Source organism: Corella eumyota, chromosome 2, assembly GCF_963082875.1.
Source record: "Corella eumyota chromosome 2, kaCorEumy4.1, whole genome shotgun sequence".
In the NCBI taxonomy this organism is placed as follows: domain Eukaryota; kingdom Metazoa; phylum Chordata; class Ascidiacea; order Phlebobranchia; family Corellidae; genus Corella; species Corella eumyota.
This window is the reverse complement of record NC_137491.1, coordinates 19,620,434-19,637,200: the sequence shown is the minus strand read 5'-3', so window position 1 is coordinate 19,637,200 and position 16,767 is coordinate 19,620,434. Positions and strand designations below refer to the sequence as shown.

The window sequence follows — 16,767 nt, the reverse complement described above, 5'->3', positions numbered from 1 at the left end:
AAAAATTAAGTATTTACTAAATTAAGCAGTGAGTGAATTAAAAATTGTGCTCTAAATTTCAAATAAAAAAACAAAAAACTAAAGTGTTTAAAACAATGTGTGAAGAATGTGGAAAAAAGTGAATTTAGATTTTTTAAATATAGTTATTATATAAGTACGTGTTTAATTAGATAAAAAAAATTTGAGTAGCATCTTTCGCAATAGGAAATAATCAAGATTCGACCTAGTTTAGTCAACCCTAATTAATAAGGATGTTCTTTGAAATATATTTCCTCTTCTACATATCTGTGTTAATAGGACATTTAAGTCGAATATAAATTAAATACTTTTAGATACTCAATATTTTATTTAAACGTTGTTTTGGAATTTAATTTTGTTTATTAAAGACAACGCATAAAAATTAATTTACATTTTAAAACGAGTTATTGAAAAAAGTTATTAAAATCTATTTTTTTATAATTAAAATAAATTTTTTTTCTAAATTTCAAAATTATAAAATTAAAAGTTAAAAATTAAAAAATTGTGCCCACAATAAATTACGCCCTCCCATGATAAAAAAAAACAAAGTGAGGATAAAGCAAACAACAATCACAACACACGTGACTACCAGTTAGCCAATCAGGGATCAGAGCTTCCCTTGAGTTCGAGTTTTTCTCCTTCCACTACGTTTTCATCTTCGATCGGGGCTTCCCCGTCTTCAGTCTAAAAAAATATAGGCTATAAACTTTTAAAAATAAAACTTTTTAAGGTTTTTTTAAAAGTTCCTACCAATTACCTCACATGACCGCATAGGAACGCATGGGACCACACAGGACCGCACAGGGGCGACTTTTTACCACACAGAACTGCCACACACGATGCGTTGACTATTTTAACTGTCATTTATTACATTTTTTTTATTAAACCCTGCCCTAACCCTTTTCGGGAAAATACTTCTGATAGTTAGCCTGTGTTGTCCTATGTGGTAATTAGTAGAACCGCTTTTTAAGCAATAAATGCAATGACAATTTAGCACTTATAAAGTGCTTGAATGTAAAGAGCAATAACAAAAACAAGTTAAAAAAAAACAAAATCCAGTTGTGCACAATAACAAGAATTAGTTTAAGTAACATTGGACACCTTTTATAACAATAACCAGATGTGCAATAAATGTGACTGGTACAAATAACAAAGACCAGATGCGCTAATACAACAACCAATCCAAATAAAAAAGACCAGTTGCGCCAAAACAACAACCAGACTAAATAAAAACTACTAGTGTGCTATAACAATAACCAGCCGAAATAACAAGGACCACTAAAGCATTAACAATGATCAGCTGTTATAACAATAACCAGTTGTGCTATAACTATAACGAGTCTTTATAACAATAACCAGTATCTATATTAATGACCAGGTTCGTGAATTAAAAGGAAAAATCAAAAGCTTAAAACAAATTTTATTAAATTTTGGAACCGAATTTGCATAATACATCAAAGCTTGTGTAAAAGACACTAAAACCTAAGATACAAATTTAAAAGTTAAAATTAATTTCGTTGGCACTTACGATCCAGAATCCGGTATCTTCGTAGTATTCCTCCCACGTTAAATTATCAAAGAACGGGAGCTTCAAAACGAACCCGGTTAAGGTCCCGGTCGCTCCGGCCACCAATAATGTGACCCCAAGTGCAGCTATTTGGTATCCTCCCTGTGTGGTTGCGTCCCAATGCTCGAATATGACGTCATAACTAAAAAAAGGTAATAATGTTTTAACATAGGTTTAGATGAAAAAAATGGTTAGTCGTAATGTCCACATCTTGCGTACCACGATTGGCGGTTTTAAACTTAATTTTTTGATTATATTGATACGTTATAAGTGTAGTTATATTAAATTTAGCGAATGTATTTTTTAGTTTATTTTATGCATAATTTAAAAAATCTAAACCCATATGACACGTTACCACTAAAACCCGCTGATCGTAATTCAAAAAATTGTAATTCAAAAAAAAATTCAAAAAAAAAAAGATCGTAATTCAAAAAAAAACCACAACTGGTGATTTTTAATATTGTTTTGATAATTCTTATACATTTATTTGGTTTTAATAAATATTATTAAATTAATACCACTAGCATTCTGTCATTATTTAAAACAGTTTCTTTATACTTCAACCTTAACATATTTGGCTGACTTACTCTAAAAAATCCCTTGTTGTAATATGGTCGCTACTCGAAATATGGCACACTACAACAAATTATTTTATATATTTTTTTACCCAAATCGTTTTTTTGATATCTTTCTCGGGTGCGATTGGGGCCTGTTTGAGCTATCTGTAAACGCTGGGCTCAAGGGCAAATAGTGTGGCGTTGGTGCGGCTCGAACACAGAACTTATAGGCTTGGGCCGTAGTTCGATACCATGACTTAATTTTGTATATATATTTTTTTATTAAGATTTTTTTATACCTTCCTTTGTATATTTCTTTTGTAGCCATAGCGCACACAATACCCGAGATACAAGCTCCCAATATTCCTGGCATCCCATGTAAATTGTTGACCCCACATGTGTCGTGTAACTTCACTTTGTCCGTTAAGATTGGCTAAATAAAAAAAATATATATATATTTACAATATCTACAACGTTATGATTAAGCACTTGTTATCACAAAAATCTTTAAAGTAAAATAGATTAGTTTTTGTATATGCGACATTGTGTTATAAACTCTAGGTTTACTACATAAAGTCCTTGGTTTAATCCCCGCTGCTACCAGTTGTAGTGCCCTTAAGTAAGGAATAGTATACAAACATTTTATTTATGGTGCTTTAAAGTTTTGTTTTTTTATTTTTTAAACTATATGAACTAAATGCTAAACATTTGCTTTAATTATCAGACAAATATGTTTATTAACATTATACACTGCCAAAGAAAACTAGGATATATATATATATATAAATATATTACTGACAATACAGTTCGGTTCACTTTGTAATACAATTGCAAATGTAACTTTTAACTATGCCAACGAAAAAATACCTTAACAAAAATGCTCTAATTTAGACTTTTATATTGAAGAAATACAAAATTACCTGAATATAACGATATCCAATCACTGAAAGAACACCAGCGCATGAACCAATAAGTAAAGCACCGAAAGGTTGAACAATTAGGTTCGCACTTGCCCCCATTGCCACACCACCAGCCAATGTCGCGTTTTGAATGTGAACCTAAAAAGTTAATTCAATTTTCTGTAACTATTTGATACAACAGGTCATACAAATGACCTAAAATCTGCCAGTTTTATTAACAATGTTGTTTTTTTTTTATTTTGTTTTTTCGCACATTGATAAAAGTAAATAATAAATACGATATACAATTAATATTACAACAATGCGACGGGAAAAAATAACAAAATCAATTTAATGATTTAAAACATGCCAAAATTATTAATGTTTACATAAAGATTTTAAGTATGTTATGGCATGGTCACCAAACCCAAGTTGTTATAATAGTTACCTAAATTAGTTAAATTTGACAAATCTGCCTTTAAAAATCAAGAAAAAGGTTGCTAATCTTACCATGTCAAGTTTATTTTTCTTGTCTACAACAGCAGAAACAGCAAAGGTGACCACGGTACAAGCGGCCAAACTTAACACAGTATTTATCACCGCACGATGTCGCTCGTTACCAACTGCTGGTCCGGCGTTAAAGCTAGGCCAATATAGCCACAGAAATAAGGTTCCTAAAAATTAAAATTAAAGTTTTTTTAAACATAAAAAAAACATCATACATGTTATATATTTATTTTCATTATTTAAGTGTAGTGTAGTTTAAAGGGGCTTTTTTTTAAATCACAAATAAAGAAATATTTTGCCACGAGTTTAGAGAACCTAAATATCAGATGTTGTTGACACCATTTTAAACTACTTGTCCTAATTTAAAAAAAAAACACTTTTTAAACAATATAAACTTAACTAAAAATGTATCGAAACTCGAATTATTGTTTATAGCTACGTAATGGCCACGTCGAATTACGTCATTATCATGACGTCATCACTTACCGATCATAGCAAACAGATCAGAATGATATTCTGACCCTTCCTTATTTCGATTAACTTGTGATTTCTTGTACAGAACACGAGCGACAGCTAAACCAAAGTAAGCTCCGAATGTGTGAATGAACATTGAGCCTCCAATGTCGAGAGCCTGGTAAAAACATAAGACTTGTAAAAACATGTGTAAATAAGATTCAAAACACACCTCAAAAAATCACTTGATGATCAAATACATCAAGACTTCGATGTTCTCAGAAGTGTTAAGTTGTAGACTTATGATGTTAACAGCAGATTAAGTAACATGTATGACAATGTGTACCGGCAGCGTGGTGTAGTGGTAAGAACACTTGCTACACCACAAATGAGGTCGTATGTTCAATCTCCACTGCTCTCATGCTGTAGTGCCCTTCAGTAAGGCATTATAAACGGTATGAACTCCTGCTGAGCCATCACTTAATCAGCAGCATAATTACCAAGCATTTATAATCTATATAATATCCCAAACTGCCACAGGCAACTCGAGACTGGGTCCACAGATGTTACTCTATGTTTAAGTCGCGCATTCGACTTTCCCACATCGAGAATAAAGATATATACAAAAAAATGTTTTAAATGCTTACATAAATACAATTGTATCCTTACTTTCGTTTAAGCTAGATCTATTACAAAAATAGAACTATACAAACATCAAGAGAACTCAATAGTTCAAGTGTATTGTAAAGTACTTCAACTACTAACTACAATGTTTGTTTTTACTCTTGAAATTCGTAATCATTGTCAAACTAGTGTTAATATAAAGCTTTACTATTTGTAAAAAATCATAAAATTTTTAACCTTTAAGTTGTTGATTCCAATCCAAATGTTAATGTTATAGAAAATAACTTCTAATGCTTTACTATTTGTAAAAATTCATAAAATTTTAACCTTTAAGTTGTTGATTCCAATCCAAATGTTAATGTTATAGAAAATAACTTCTAATGTCGCCATCACTGTAAGTTGTACCGGACTTACTTTACCCAAAACGGCTCCAAACGAAATAAGAACTGTTGCAACTGCAAAATCAGCTTCAAGTAATCTATAAATAAGTGAAAAATTTAAGTTGTTTTGTATGAAAAAAATAAGGTTTACAAAAAGGTATTAAACACTCAATAATTTTTACAACTAAATTGGGTTAAATTTGCAATACATTGATTGAGGTTATAATATAGTCTGGTGCTTGTAAAAATTTACAAAAATTAATGTTTTAAATTATTAATTTAAAAAAATTAAACAATTATTATATTTCAATAAAATTATTGAGATGTGCTGAAGTAATGATATAAATATTGCTTGTCGAATTTTACCAAAATATTTTTTTAAATTTTCAATTTTTTTTTATTTTTTCAAAAAAATTATTTTTTTTTAATTTACTTGAAAATGTTGACGAAGACTTTTCCATCTCCTTCACCACCAATTAAACCAAACCACCCGTTCACCAACAATGACCACTCTATGACGTAACAAGTAAGTAGAAAGTTGAACCCAACTGAACCGAACCCGTGACGTTTCAGAAACGTCATCAAAAATCCAAAACCGATCAACATCATGACGTGAACATCTTGGAACACTGTGAAAATGAATTTCGTAATTTTTGTGTAAAATTATATTTGCAATTTGAATACTAAAAGTCTTTGGTTTGATTCTCACTGCTGGCAAGTTGTTGTGTTCTTGCGTATCAACCAATAACCTTTAACAAGTTAGTAAAATCAACGCTGCCCGATTAAAAAAGCATTAAATTGATAAAGACATCCTTAGAATAAAGTTATTTTAAAATAGCTTATTGGTTTTTGGCTCAGCAGGAGTTTATATCGTTTATAGCTTAACTTAACGACGCTTGAACATAAAAGCAATGTGAATCAAACCCCTGACCTCTTGTAGCAAAGCCAATTGTTATAATTACTACACCATGCTGTCGGTTATATTTTTAATATAGGCTGAGAATGGCGACTATATCATAATATAGTATAAAATCTTTGTGTAAACATTAAAATTTATGACAATTTTGAATGTCATAAAATTGATTTTGTCATTTTTTTCCGTCGCATTAATGTACTATGTGTTGTATATTTTTGTATTACCTAAATAAAAGGCTACGCCATTTTTTTCACGAAAATCATTTTTTTAAATGTGTTTTTTTAAGGAATACATACTTGGATAGAAAAATTCAAGTTCCACCACTTCTCCATGGTGCTCTAATGTTTTGTTTTCATTCTTATTCGGTCTAGCCCCTGCAGATTTATCATATTCAATAAACAACCCAAATAAAACGATAAAGATGATTTGTGCTAATAGAAGAAACCCGGTTAGTTTACCGCGAGTATTTCTAAAATAAATTAATATTGAAAAATATTACAAATAAAATGTGAGGTGTATTAAAAATTATTCATTTTTGGAAATTGAATTCTAATTAGGCAGTTGCTTTTATATTATAGCAATACGGTAATTTTAATAAATTGCGTTATAAAAATGACATTATTTTTTTAAAATAAGAGTGTTAATAAACTGTTTAAATTTTTAATGCCGATTTTTTACAACAAAAAACACAGAATAAACGCTTTACTTAAGGCTAAAAGTATCTGAAGAGGTAAGGAAATTGTTTAACACATTTAAAACTATCAAGTAGTTGACATTTGCAAGTATTGCTTATGCTTTATAAGCCCAAAAGTTCACAAATAGGCTAAACAAACAACAACGGTTTTGAATTACGCGATTGTAAAACTTGCATTCGTTTGAGTTATTCAAAAATGCATTGTCAGATTGACAAAGTACATTATCTTTGACAATAAACAGAAACTAACGACTTGTTTGTCTTACTATACAAACATTATAACAATTCATTGTTTGCATATTGTGACACCATAATTTAAAGTAAACATTAGAATTCAGAACTACTTACGTCATTTTTGCTGTTGTTAATGTTCGTTTCTTGCAAAACAAAACCTAAAATTTTTATTTTCGCTGTACTTTTACAACTGCAACCTTCTTACAACTATACCTGTAGAAAAACAACATGCATGAGCAAACTTAAACCACGCCCGGAAATGCTGGAAAAAACGCGGCGATTTTTTCGCTAAATACCCGCGAAAAATTCCTGAAATTCCGACCCACGAACGCGTGATGTTCGCAACAGTGCGATTATAAAGAGATTAAATAACGGCCGCTTGTAAAATGAGCCAAGATCCGTTTTTTGTAGGTCTAACTTTATCCAAATAGCCCAAGGTTATTAATTACTACAACGACTGACCAATTGGTAACCTAATACCGTCATAAACTACATCAAAATTTGCAATTAATTCTAACAATATAATCCTAACAACACACTCTGTCTATTATAACATATATTGACATCACAATTAATATAACTGACCTTAGTTCTTAATTACAATCACCCTGTGTACATTTTAACAAAATTTTGCATAAAATTCACGACGTAATCAATTTTTAAAAACTACCCTCGCCTACCCTCTATTCTTAACCAATTAAAACCCTTAAAATCGGCAAGATCGGCCAAGCGTACAGTCAACGTTTACACCTAGCAAACAAGATAAAGCCAAATGTAACGCTTATTATTAACTTATACCCTTCATAAGCCATAATTTATAGCGTAATCATTAACACGAAACATAGCAAACACTTCACTTTATTGCGATTACAGAAACTCACTGTATCCTATATTTACGCAGCTATTGTAAATGATCTCGTATAAATGTTTGCTTCACACATAAGAGCCTTTTTCTAAACTCACACTGTTTAGAGTAGTGTTTAATACATGAAACAGCTTAAAAACCTATTTTTCTAATATATATACCGATTTCATTGTCATATAATTCCATCAAGTTGGCGTCTACAAATTTTCTAAACTCTCAGACAATATATATTAAACCTTCGTGAACAAACGCAATGTAACTTAAACTTTTTACAGAACTGTAAACCTTAGTCACAAACCAACCTTTACAACTGTTTTGCTTGATATCTGGCTTTAACATAGCCTTCAATTTTAGCCTAAAGTTAATTACGTATCTGCCTAAATTGCTTTCAGTGCCGTTGGCACTTTTATGACTATTAACGCATAGGCGCTATTTTATTATTATAATTTTGTTTATTTATTTTAGTAAATTAAGTTTAAAACCATAGAGTAAAACTGATTTTCATTAAATTGTTGTAAAACCATTGTCTTTAGACAATACATATTTGAAAACCAATGTTGGTATATTGTTTTTCTATTGTTCCACGTTGAGGGCATTGTTGAATCATTTTTAAAGCTGGCGGACCTCGAATTTTAAATGCGATTTTTTAATTTGAAAGTTAATAAATTTATTAAAAAATTTAACAATTTTTATGTTAATGCAACTAAAATACAAAAAGCATATTAATTATACAACAAAATAAACAAACCTTCAAATTTACATCGTCATAAGAGCGTAAAATATAACATAATAACATTTTTTGTGTATTTGAAAGTTTCCCTTTGAAAAGACATACAAGCTATTTTTACGAAACTATTTTTTACGAAACTATTTACAAAAAAAATATTGTTTTTTAAAAATTAAAAATATTTTTAGGGAAAAAAAGTATATATAAAATATTTAAAGGGGTCATGTAATATTGCTATGCACCTACAATTGTTGATTTATATATAAAGAACTTTAATAAGAAAATACTTTAAATGATATGAAATAAAATCTAAATTTAAGTGTTTAACTTATATAACATAACCTGTAGTTTATTTACAAATAATATGATGTATAGTGTGGCCTATATTGTATTCGTACCTTGGAGTTTTACCATATGATTAATAACAGTCAATAATGTATTAATGTTATTTTAATTTTATGCTGAGCCGTTGACGGCCTCGTTTTCTAGCGGGGTTTTTTCCTCTTCGCCCCCCTCGCACTGTAAATAAAAAATAAAAATATAAAATTAGACATTGTAGAACAAGTAGGATACTATAAAGCTTACTCAAAAATATTTAATGATTTTTAAATTTAGTAACTAAGACTAAGTTTTTTGATGTTTGCATTGTAAGACCATACTATTGATAGCTATATTACACAAGAACTTTCAGAAATTTTTTTACTAATACAATTCAAAAAGACCTTTGGTATATTTAATGCATTTAAATTTAGTAACTACAACTTGATTTTAGTTTTTGCAGAATCAGTTTGTACTTATGATAAATATAATATAATAGAACTTTAATTCTTAGCAAATAAAACCTAAAAAAACACCTAGCATATTTAATAAATATAGTAACTAGAACTTTTTTTTTAATTTTTGAAATATAAGTTAATATTTTGGATAACTATAATACCAAGAAAATGTAATTCTTTAAAAATAAAATTTAAAATTACATTCTGGTGCACTTTAAATGTGAAAAAATAACTTTTGTGCACAATAATTAAATTTTACACTTAGTTGTAAGCTTAAAGTATGAAATAATCTTAGGCTCCTACCTCCCAAAACACTTCATCTTCATAGTATTCATCAGTTGTCAAGTTGTCCCAGAACGGTAGTTTCAGTAAAAACCCGGTCATAGTTCCACCAGCAATTGCGATAAGAAGGGCACACACCAAAGCTGCTATCTGGTATCCCCCCTGCTCCCCCACTGTGCGGTCAGCCACCGTGAATAAAACATCGAAACTACAGAAATTAAATAATAATTAAAAAATTAAATGTAAATAATAATCAAAAAATAAAAAAACTAATTTATATAGTAATTAATAAATTAAATTTAAATTATAACTAATAAATCAAAGTGATGATGTAAATAATAATTTTAATATTGCTTAAAAATATAAGAGTTATACCAGAAAAAATATTTATTACATAATTTTTACTGATAATACTAAATAGATTTTTTAATCTTTGTTAATTTTTTCCATAAAAATATATCAGAGATATTTTAAAGAAGGCGTGGTTTTAAAACGTACAGCATTAAGTTAGTTGTTATTAATATATAGCTATGTAACTTATCAAGTAATTTTGACTTAATTAATACTGTAAATAAACAATGACTTATAACAACAATGTACTTAACTTTTGATCTAACAATAAATACAATGATAGTATTGATAATATAAACAGAAATAAACTTATATGATTGGATTATAATGTATTATTTATTTGTACTATCAACCTCTTATATTTATCTAATCAAAACAATTTTTGTCCAACAATAACAAACTACCTAAAATTAATCTTAACTTTTAACTAAATACTGTTATCTTATATGTTAATGTATAAGTCAATTAACTTTATATAAAAAAGCAACATTACTTAATGTACTCATACTGTTAAGCCAAACTTTACTAGATATACATACATTGTACAACCAGGATTTGTATAATAAGATAAATGTGCGACAATGGTGGCCGATGTTGTTATGTAAAAAGTTGTTCCTTTAAAGTAGCTTAGTGATAAGGTTTGGCCACGATAATTTATCTTTACCTGTCTAAGTAGACCTCCCGCGTAGCTATTGCACAAACTATAGCACTTGCTAACGCTCCCAATACACCAGGCATGCCATGAAGATTATGGACTCCACAAGTATCATGTAACTTGATCGTTCGTTGAAGAAGAGGCTAAGAATATAATGTCATGTTTAAGTCCTTTCTTTATTAATACAAAAGCTGTACAGTTTATAGCTATACAAAGCTATACAATAATTCTAAAATTGCTATACAAAGCTATACAATAATTCTAATATCGTATTTTTAATAATATAATTTTCAACATGAATTTTAGTACTTTTTTGAATTGTATTTATGTTGCCTTTAACAGTTTGGGATACTATTGTGTATAATTGCCTGATAGTTAAGCTTTTGATTTAGTGCTGGCTCTGCAGAAGTTTATACCATTTAAGTGCCTGACTTACGGGGCTACAGCATGAAAGCAGTGGGGATTGAACCCACGACTTCATAGTATAGCAAGTGTTCTTACCACTACACCACGCTGCCGGTTAAGTACAAAACCAACTATTTTGTAGTGTATGTATATTTATAAATTTTTCTTAATTAAAACACTTCAAAAAAATAAACTGTCAAGTAAGTCAAAATAGGATATTTAAATTATAATATTTTTCTAACAAATCTTGTAATTTTTAACCCTTACTTGCAAGTATCTGTAACCAACAGTCGACACTATAGCAGCAGTGCTACCAATAAGTAAAGCTCCATAAGGTTGAACGATTAAGTTCGCACTGGCTCCCATTGCCACACCACCAGCCAAAGTCGCATTTTGAATATGGACCTAAAAAAATATAATATTTTTTTTTGTTTTTATTTTTATCCTCGATCTGGGAAGGTCGAATGCGCGACCTAAACAAAGAGTAACAACAGTTACTTCGACCCAGTCTCGAGTCGCCTTTAGCAGTTTGGGATATTATAGATTATAATTGCCCGGTAATTATGCTGCTGATTTAGTGCTGACTCAGCAAAACTTTATATCGTTTACAGCGCCTTTAAAGGGCGCTACAGCATGAGAGCAGTGGGGAACCCACGACTCCCTAGCGGTGTAGGAAGTGTTCTTACCACTACATCACGCTGCTGGTAATGTGTAAGGTAATTCATAAGTTAACATAGTTTTTTGCTAGTAACCTTAAAAAGGTAAGTATTTTATTTTTATTAAAAAAAAAGTTTAAAAAAATGTATTTAGCTTAACAAAAAATGGGCCTAATGCGTGAGGAACCCAATTTCTTTTAGCTTCTTTTACCTTTTAGAGACTCATAGCATATGCCAATGCCAGTGAGCCATACTACCTTGCTATATATTATAAATTATAAAACCAATAATTTGATAAAATTAAATTAACGTTATTTTTAATTACCATGTCAAGTTTATTTTTCTTGTCCACAACAGCAGAAACAGCAAAGGTGACAACGGTACAAGCGGCCAAACTTAACACAGTATTTATCACCGCACGATGTCGCTCGTTACCAAGAGCTGGTCCGGCGTTAAAGCTAGGCCAATATAGCCAAAGAAATAAGGTACCTAAAAAAATTAGATTCATTTTAAATGAATTTACATATAAGAGAATAACATAAAAAAATTACAATATATATTTCGTGGATTAATCATAAAATTTACGTACATATTATGCAAATAAATTTACATACTAAGCAAATTAAAAGTTGTAATTTGTATTCTAATTAAATTTAATTACGCTAAAGTTATTGTAACAAAAAAACAACTGTTTTCTTGTTAAAGTGCAAAAGTTGTTTTTTGTCTTGTTTACAAGACACTAGAAATTGTTTTAAATTAAATGTTTTTTTATGGAATATTGTATTATTTAGATATATAATTAAAAAAAAAAATTAATAAAAAGATTTTAATTTCGTATTTTTGTAAAATTATTAAGGAATTTAAATAAGTATTTATGCAAATAACTTAATATTCTGCTTTACTAGATAAACGTTATAAAGTAAACCAATAAATTTAATAATGCTTACGTTAATCTAATAAATAGATTTTTTTTTTCTCGTATTAAAGATGCCAAAGATGTTTTTTTCTAGTTAAAGTAAAGGCACTAAAATTGTTTTATTCAAAATGTGTATTTTTTACTCTAAATTTAAAGGTAAGATTTTAATTTGTTTTGTAAGATGGAACTACATTTAAGTCCTTATTGCATGCACTTAAACACTTCTAATGCTAAACAACACAAGTATTTATGAAGAATACACTTATTATTATCTGAAATTTTATACAAAATCGCATTAAGTTATTTTGCAACGTTTCAAGAACTTAAAATTTCGTAATAAGATATAGAGAATGACAATGCATTTTCATTGAAATGAAATTTATATAGATCAATGCATTTAATATAGTAACGTATATCGGATTACAATGCACTGTTAGTATATATGCAAATACCAGTAGACATAAATACTACTTTTAAGTAGTGCAACTTTATTTATATTTAATGCAGATTTGACTTGAACTCGTATTGTGGGTTTAGTAATTAAAAAACTAAAAAAATCTGTCAGCTTATTCATAGATTTTACTTTCGGTTTTTATTAAGACACACATATTTATAAATGGTTTTATAAAAATCCATTTTTTAAGATTTATTTAGTCGAAAATAAAAGTTTTTTCATGACATTTTTAATCAATATTTCAAACCAAGATCTCAGATTTTTAAAGCAGTTAATAAATTTATTATTTTTTAATTATTTGGCCTTCTTTATTTATTTGCAATTTTGTTTATATTAATACTTTAGTCTTATTCGCAACTATTGGTAGAACTTTTTCACTTTTAAAATACCAAATAGACTTCAAAATTACGTCACAAATTATATAAAGACGTCATAACTCACCAATCATCGCAAAGATGTCGGAATGATATTCAGATCCTTCTTTAGGACTTTCGGTCTGGGCTTTCCTGTAAAGTACCCGAGCAACTGCTAAACCGAAGTAAGCTCCGAACGCATGAATAAATATCGAACCCCCAATGTCGATAGCCTAAAAAATAAAATGAATAAATTTTGAGTCCTACAAAAAAAATATGGATGCAAATTTTTTTTTGGTCTTTTTATATCGAAATCAAGTTTTAAAATGTAAAATGTTTTTTTGAATGACATTTTTAAGTTTTAAATTTTTTAAATTATTTGTAAAAAAAATTTAAATTTTTTTTTATATATCTTTATCCTCAATGTGAGAATTTCGAATGCGCGACTTAAACATAGAGTAACATATCAGTTACTCCGACCCAGTCTTGAGTTGCCTGTGGCAGTTTGGAATATTATAGATTATAATTGTCCGGTGATTATACTGCTGATTAAGTGCTAGCTCAGCAGAAGTTCATACCGTTTATAGCGCCTTACTCAAGGGCGCTACAGCATGAGATCAGTGGGGATTGAACTCACGACCTCATGTGTGGTGTAGCAAGTGTTCTTACCACTACACCACGCTGCCAGTAAATAAATGCCAACCACATAAATATTTACCCCGAATTGTACAATACCAACATAGATGCTGATATTGTAAAACACTATCTCCAATGTTGCCATAACAATAAGTTGAACAGGGCTTGCCACACCTAATATGGCGCCAAAAGATATGAGCACAGTCGCTACAGCGAAATCAGCTTCCAGTAACCTAGACAACACAACACAAGTGCACAATGTATATTTTAATATTTCTTTATTTTTATTTATTTTTGATGTAGAAAGGTCAAATGCGCGACCTAAACATAAAGTAATATCAGTTACTCCGACCCAGTCTTGAGTTGCCTATGGCAGTTTGGGATATTATAGATTATAATTGCCTGATAAATATGCTGCTGATTAAGTGCTGAATCAACAGGAGTTGTCAGCATAAGAACAGTTGGAATTAAACCCGGACCCCATGTAGTAAAGTCACGTGTTTGCCACCGCACCACGCTGCCGCACCACGCTGCCAGTGCTATAAACTATTAAAAAAAAGAAAATATAAATTTACCTAAAAACGTTTACAAATATTTTGTTTCCACTACCACCAATCAAACCAAACCACCCGTTCACCAAAATAGACCATTCTATGACGTAACAAGTTAGTAGAAAGTTGAACCCAACTGAACCGAATCCGTGACGTTTCAGAAACGTCATCAAAAACCCGAAACCGATCAACATCATGACGTGAACATCTTGGTACACTAAAAATGTTTAAAAAAGTTTTAAGTAAAATATCATGACGTCATCAAAAATATATTTGTTCGTCCATCAATATTATACCATTTTAAAAGTGAGCAATATTAACAAAAACGAGTGTCATGATAAGTCTGTAGAAATGCACGGTGTTTTCCTAGCTATATTTGTTTAATAAACAGGTACCATTTAACATATACACTTGGTTGTTTATGTTTAAAAAAAAATGAAAATATGTAATTAAAAGTGAAGGCTCAAGAGCGAATACTATTATATTGGTGTGGCTTTAACCAGAATCATTTTAATCCTTAACCCCTTTATCCCATTGCCATTTTGGTCTTTACCCCATTGCCATTACCATTTTGGTCTTTACCCCTTTGCCATTACCATTTTAGTCTTAACCCATTGTTATGACCAGTTTACCACACTACCGGCAACATATTTGAACAAACAGCCAGGTAGTGTAGTATACCGGTTATGGCGTCAGATTAGGAGCCAAAAGGTTTAGGGTTCGAGTCGCACCAATGTCACACTATTTGCCCTTAAGCCTGACGTTTACAGATAGCTCAAACAAACCAAAAGGTTTCGGGTTCAAGCCGCACCAATGTCACACTATTTGCCCTTGAGCCTGACGTTTACAGATAGCTTAAACAAACCAAAAGGTTTCGGGTTCAAGCCGCACGATAAAAAAAAACAATAACACTTTCCATTAATAGAATATGAAAAAAATATAAATGTATATTTAATTTTACTTGGGTAATAATCTTCTAGAATAATCTCTTCATCGTGGGTGGAGTTCGCATCTCGGGGAGTTCCCCTAGCTGCTGCAGTGAAATCATAATCGACGAACAGTCCGTACAGAACAAGCATAATAACTTGAGCGACCAGAAGCAGTGACGTTGCTTTACCGCGTGTGTTGCTATGGAAACAAAAATTGAAATAAATTTGAATTGTTTTTAGTTAACAATTGCTAAAAAAAGTGGTAGGAGTATTTAAGTAATTTTTTTTCAACAACAAATGTGTAAAAAAATACGAATTTTTAAATAAATTAATCTTTAAGATTTAACGTTTAAAAAATATTTGTTTGATAGTAAAAAAATTCTTAAAAAATTCCTAAAAACGTGCCGTTAATCGGCAAACAGTTTATATAATTTAAAAGGTCGATTTAGTTAAAAATTTAATCGTTTTTCACTTCAGCGAAAAAAATTCAAGTTTTATAACGACGCTCAATACCATGACGAAGTATTTGCTAACTTGGCAATAAAACTTGAAAAGTCAAAATACGCGCAACCAACAATTGTAAAAATAAGTTACATTTCAAGTAAATAAGTACATTGTACTTTTTCATATATTAAAACTTGTTTTTATGTATGAGTAATATACTTGAATATAGTATTTATAAAGTATTATTCTCAGTTTAGGAAGAACATTAGAAAAACAATATATTTTAGGTTTTAAAATTCTAAAATGTAAAATTTTAAAAAAATTATAAGAAATGATCTGTTAATAAAGATATATAATTTACATTTGACAGATGATTAATTAACATTTAAACTTTTAAAAAATCGGTAATTTTATGATTTAAAAGTTTATTCTAATTATAATAACACGAACTATAAATATAAAATACTTTTAATAAATTTTAATTGTAGTAACATATAAACTAATTTTTTATATATTGTTTAATATAAATTAATAAATTTATTTTAAAGCATGTGTTAATAAAAATGAATACTTCTACAAAATATTAATTTTAATTTAATAAATGGTTAAAATAATTAATATTTAAATTCTGCAAAAAAAATATTTATTTTAAATATTATATTTTTATTAAAAATATTTAAATTGTTTTTACCTCATTTTTGCAGTTGTTGAGTTTCGCTTTTTAAAAACTTCTCAAAATTTCGCTTTTTAAAAACTTCGAGGTTGTTTCTTCAAGATGGCTCAGCACAAAATAATTTCTACATCAATCTTACAAACTATCATGACCAGAAAGCTGCAAAAAAGTTTTCGAATTCAGTATTATGACGTCATTTTATAGGCGTGAACGTTTCTGATTGGTCTGAACAAAAATATGCGCGC

General features: G+C 29.5%; 2 protein-coding genes across 2 annotated transcripts; both read right to left on the bottom strand.

Moving 5' to 3' along the window:
- Positions 1-433: 433 nt before the first annotated feature.
- LOC145741505 (ammonium transporter Rh type B-A-like) lies at positions 434-7,211 on the bottom strand. The gene is made up of 10 exons (XM_082559099.1): positions 6,964-7,211; positions 6,218-6,390; positions 5,439-5,634; positions 4,953-5,103; positions 4,035-4,179; positions 3,552-3,715; positions 3,063-3,200; positions 2,442-2,575; positions 1,547-1,727; positions 434-702 (listed from the first exon to the last, which is right to left on the bottom strand). Exons 1-10 carry the CDS (start codon positions 6,966-6,968, stop codon positions 619-621), a joined length of 1,371 nt encoding a protein of 456 aa, XP_082415225.1. The 5' UTR covers positions 6,969-7,211; the 3' UTR covers positions 434-618.
- A 1,056-nt stretch (positions 7,212-8,267) lies between these two features.
- LOC145741507 (ammonium transporter Rh type B-A-like) lies at positions 8,268-16,677 on the bottom strand. The gene is made up of 10 exons (XM_082559100.1): positions 16,541-16,677; positions 15,438-15,604; positions 14,501-14,693; positions 14,008-14,158; positions 13,378-13,522; positions 11,892-12,055; positions 11,178-11,315; positions 10,515-10,648; positions 9,521-9,707; positions 8,268-8,960 (listed from the first exon to the last, which is right to left on the bottom strand). The coding sequence occupies exons 1-10, from the start codon at positions 16,543-16,545 to the stop codon at positions 8,898-8,900; spliced, it is 1,347 nt and encodes a 448-aa protein (XP_082415226.1). The 5' UTR covers positions 16,546-16,677; the 3' UTR covers positions 8,268-8,897.
- Positions 16,678-16,767: the final 90 nt, after the last annotated feature.

Bases quoted from the DNA above. Each gene is read 5' to 3' on its own strand.
- LOC145741505 (XM_082559099.1), bottom strand. The intron at 4,180-4,952 runs GTTAAAATTTTA...TGTTTTTACCAG, and splicing joins TTGGAATCAACAACTTAAAG to GCTCTCGACATTGGAGGCTC. The intron at 703-1,546 runs GTAAGTGCCAAC...ATATTTTTTTAG, and splicing joins AAGATACCGGATTCTGGATC to ACTGAAGACGGGGAAGCCCC.
- LOC145741507 (XM_082559100.1), bottom strand. The intron at 13,523-14,007 runs GTAAATATTTAT...TTTATTTTTTAG, and splicing joins TTGGTATTGTACAATTCGGG to GCTATCGACATTGGGGGTTC. The intron at 8,961-9,520 runs GTAGGAGCCTAA...TTTTATTTACAG, and splicing joins AAGATGAAGTGTTTTGGGAG to TGCGAGGGGGGCGAAGAGGA.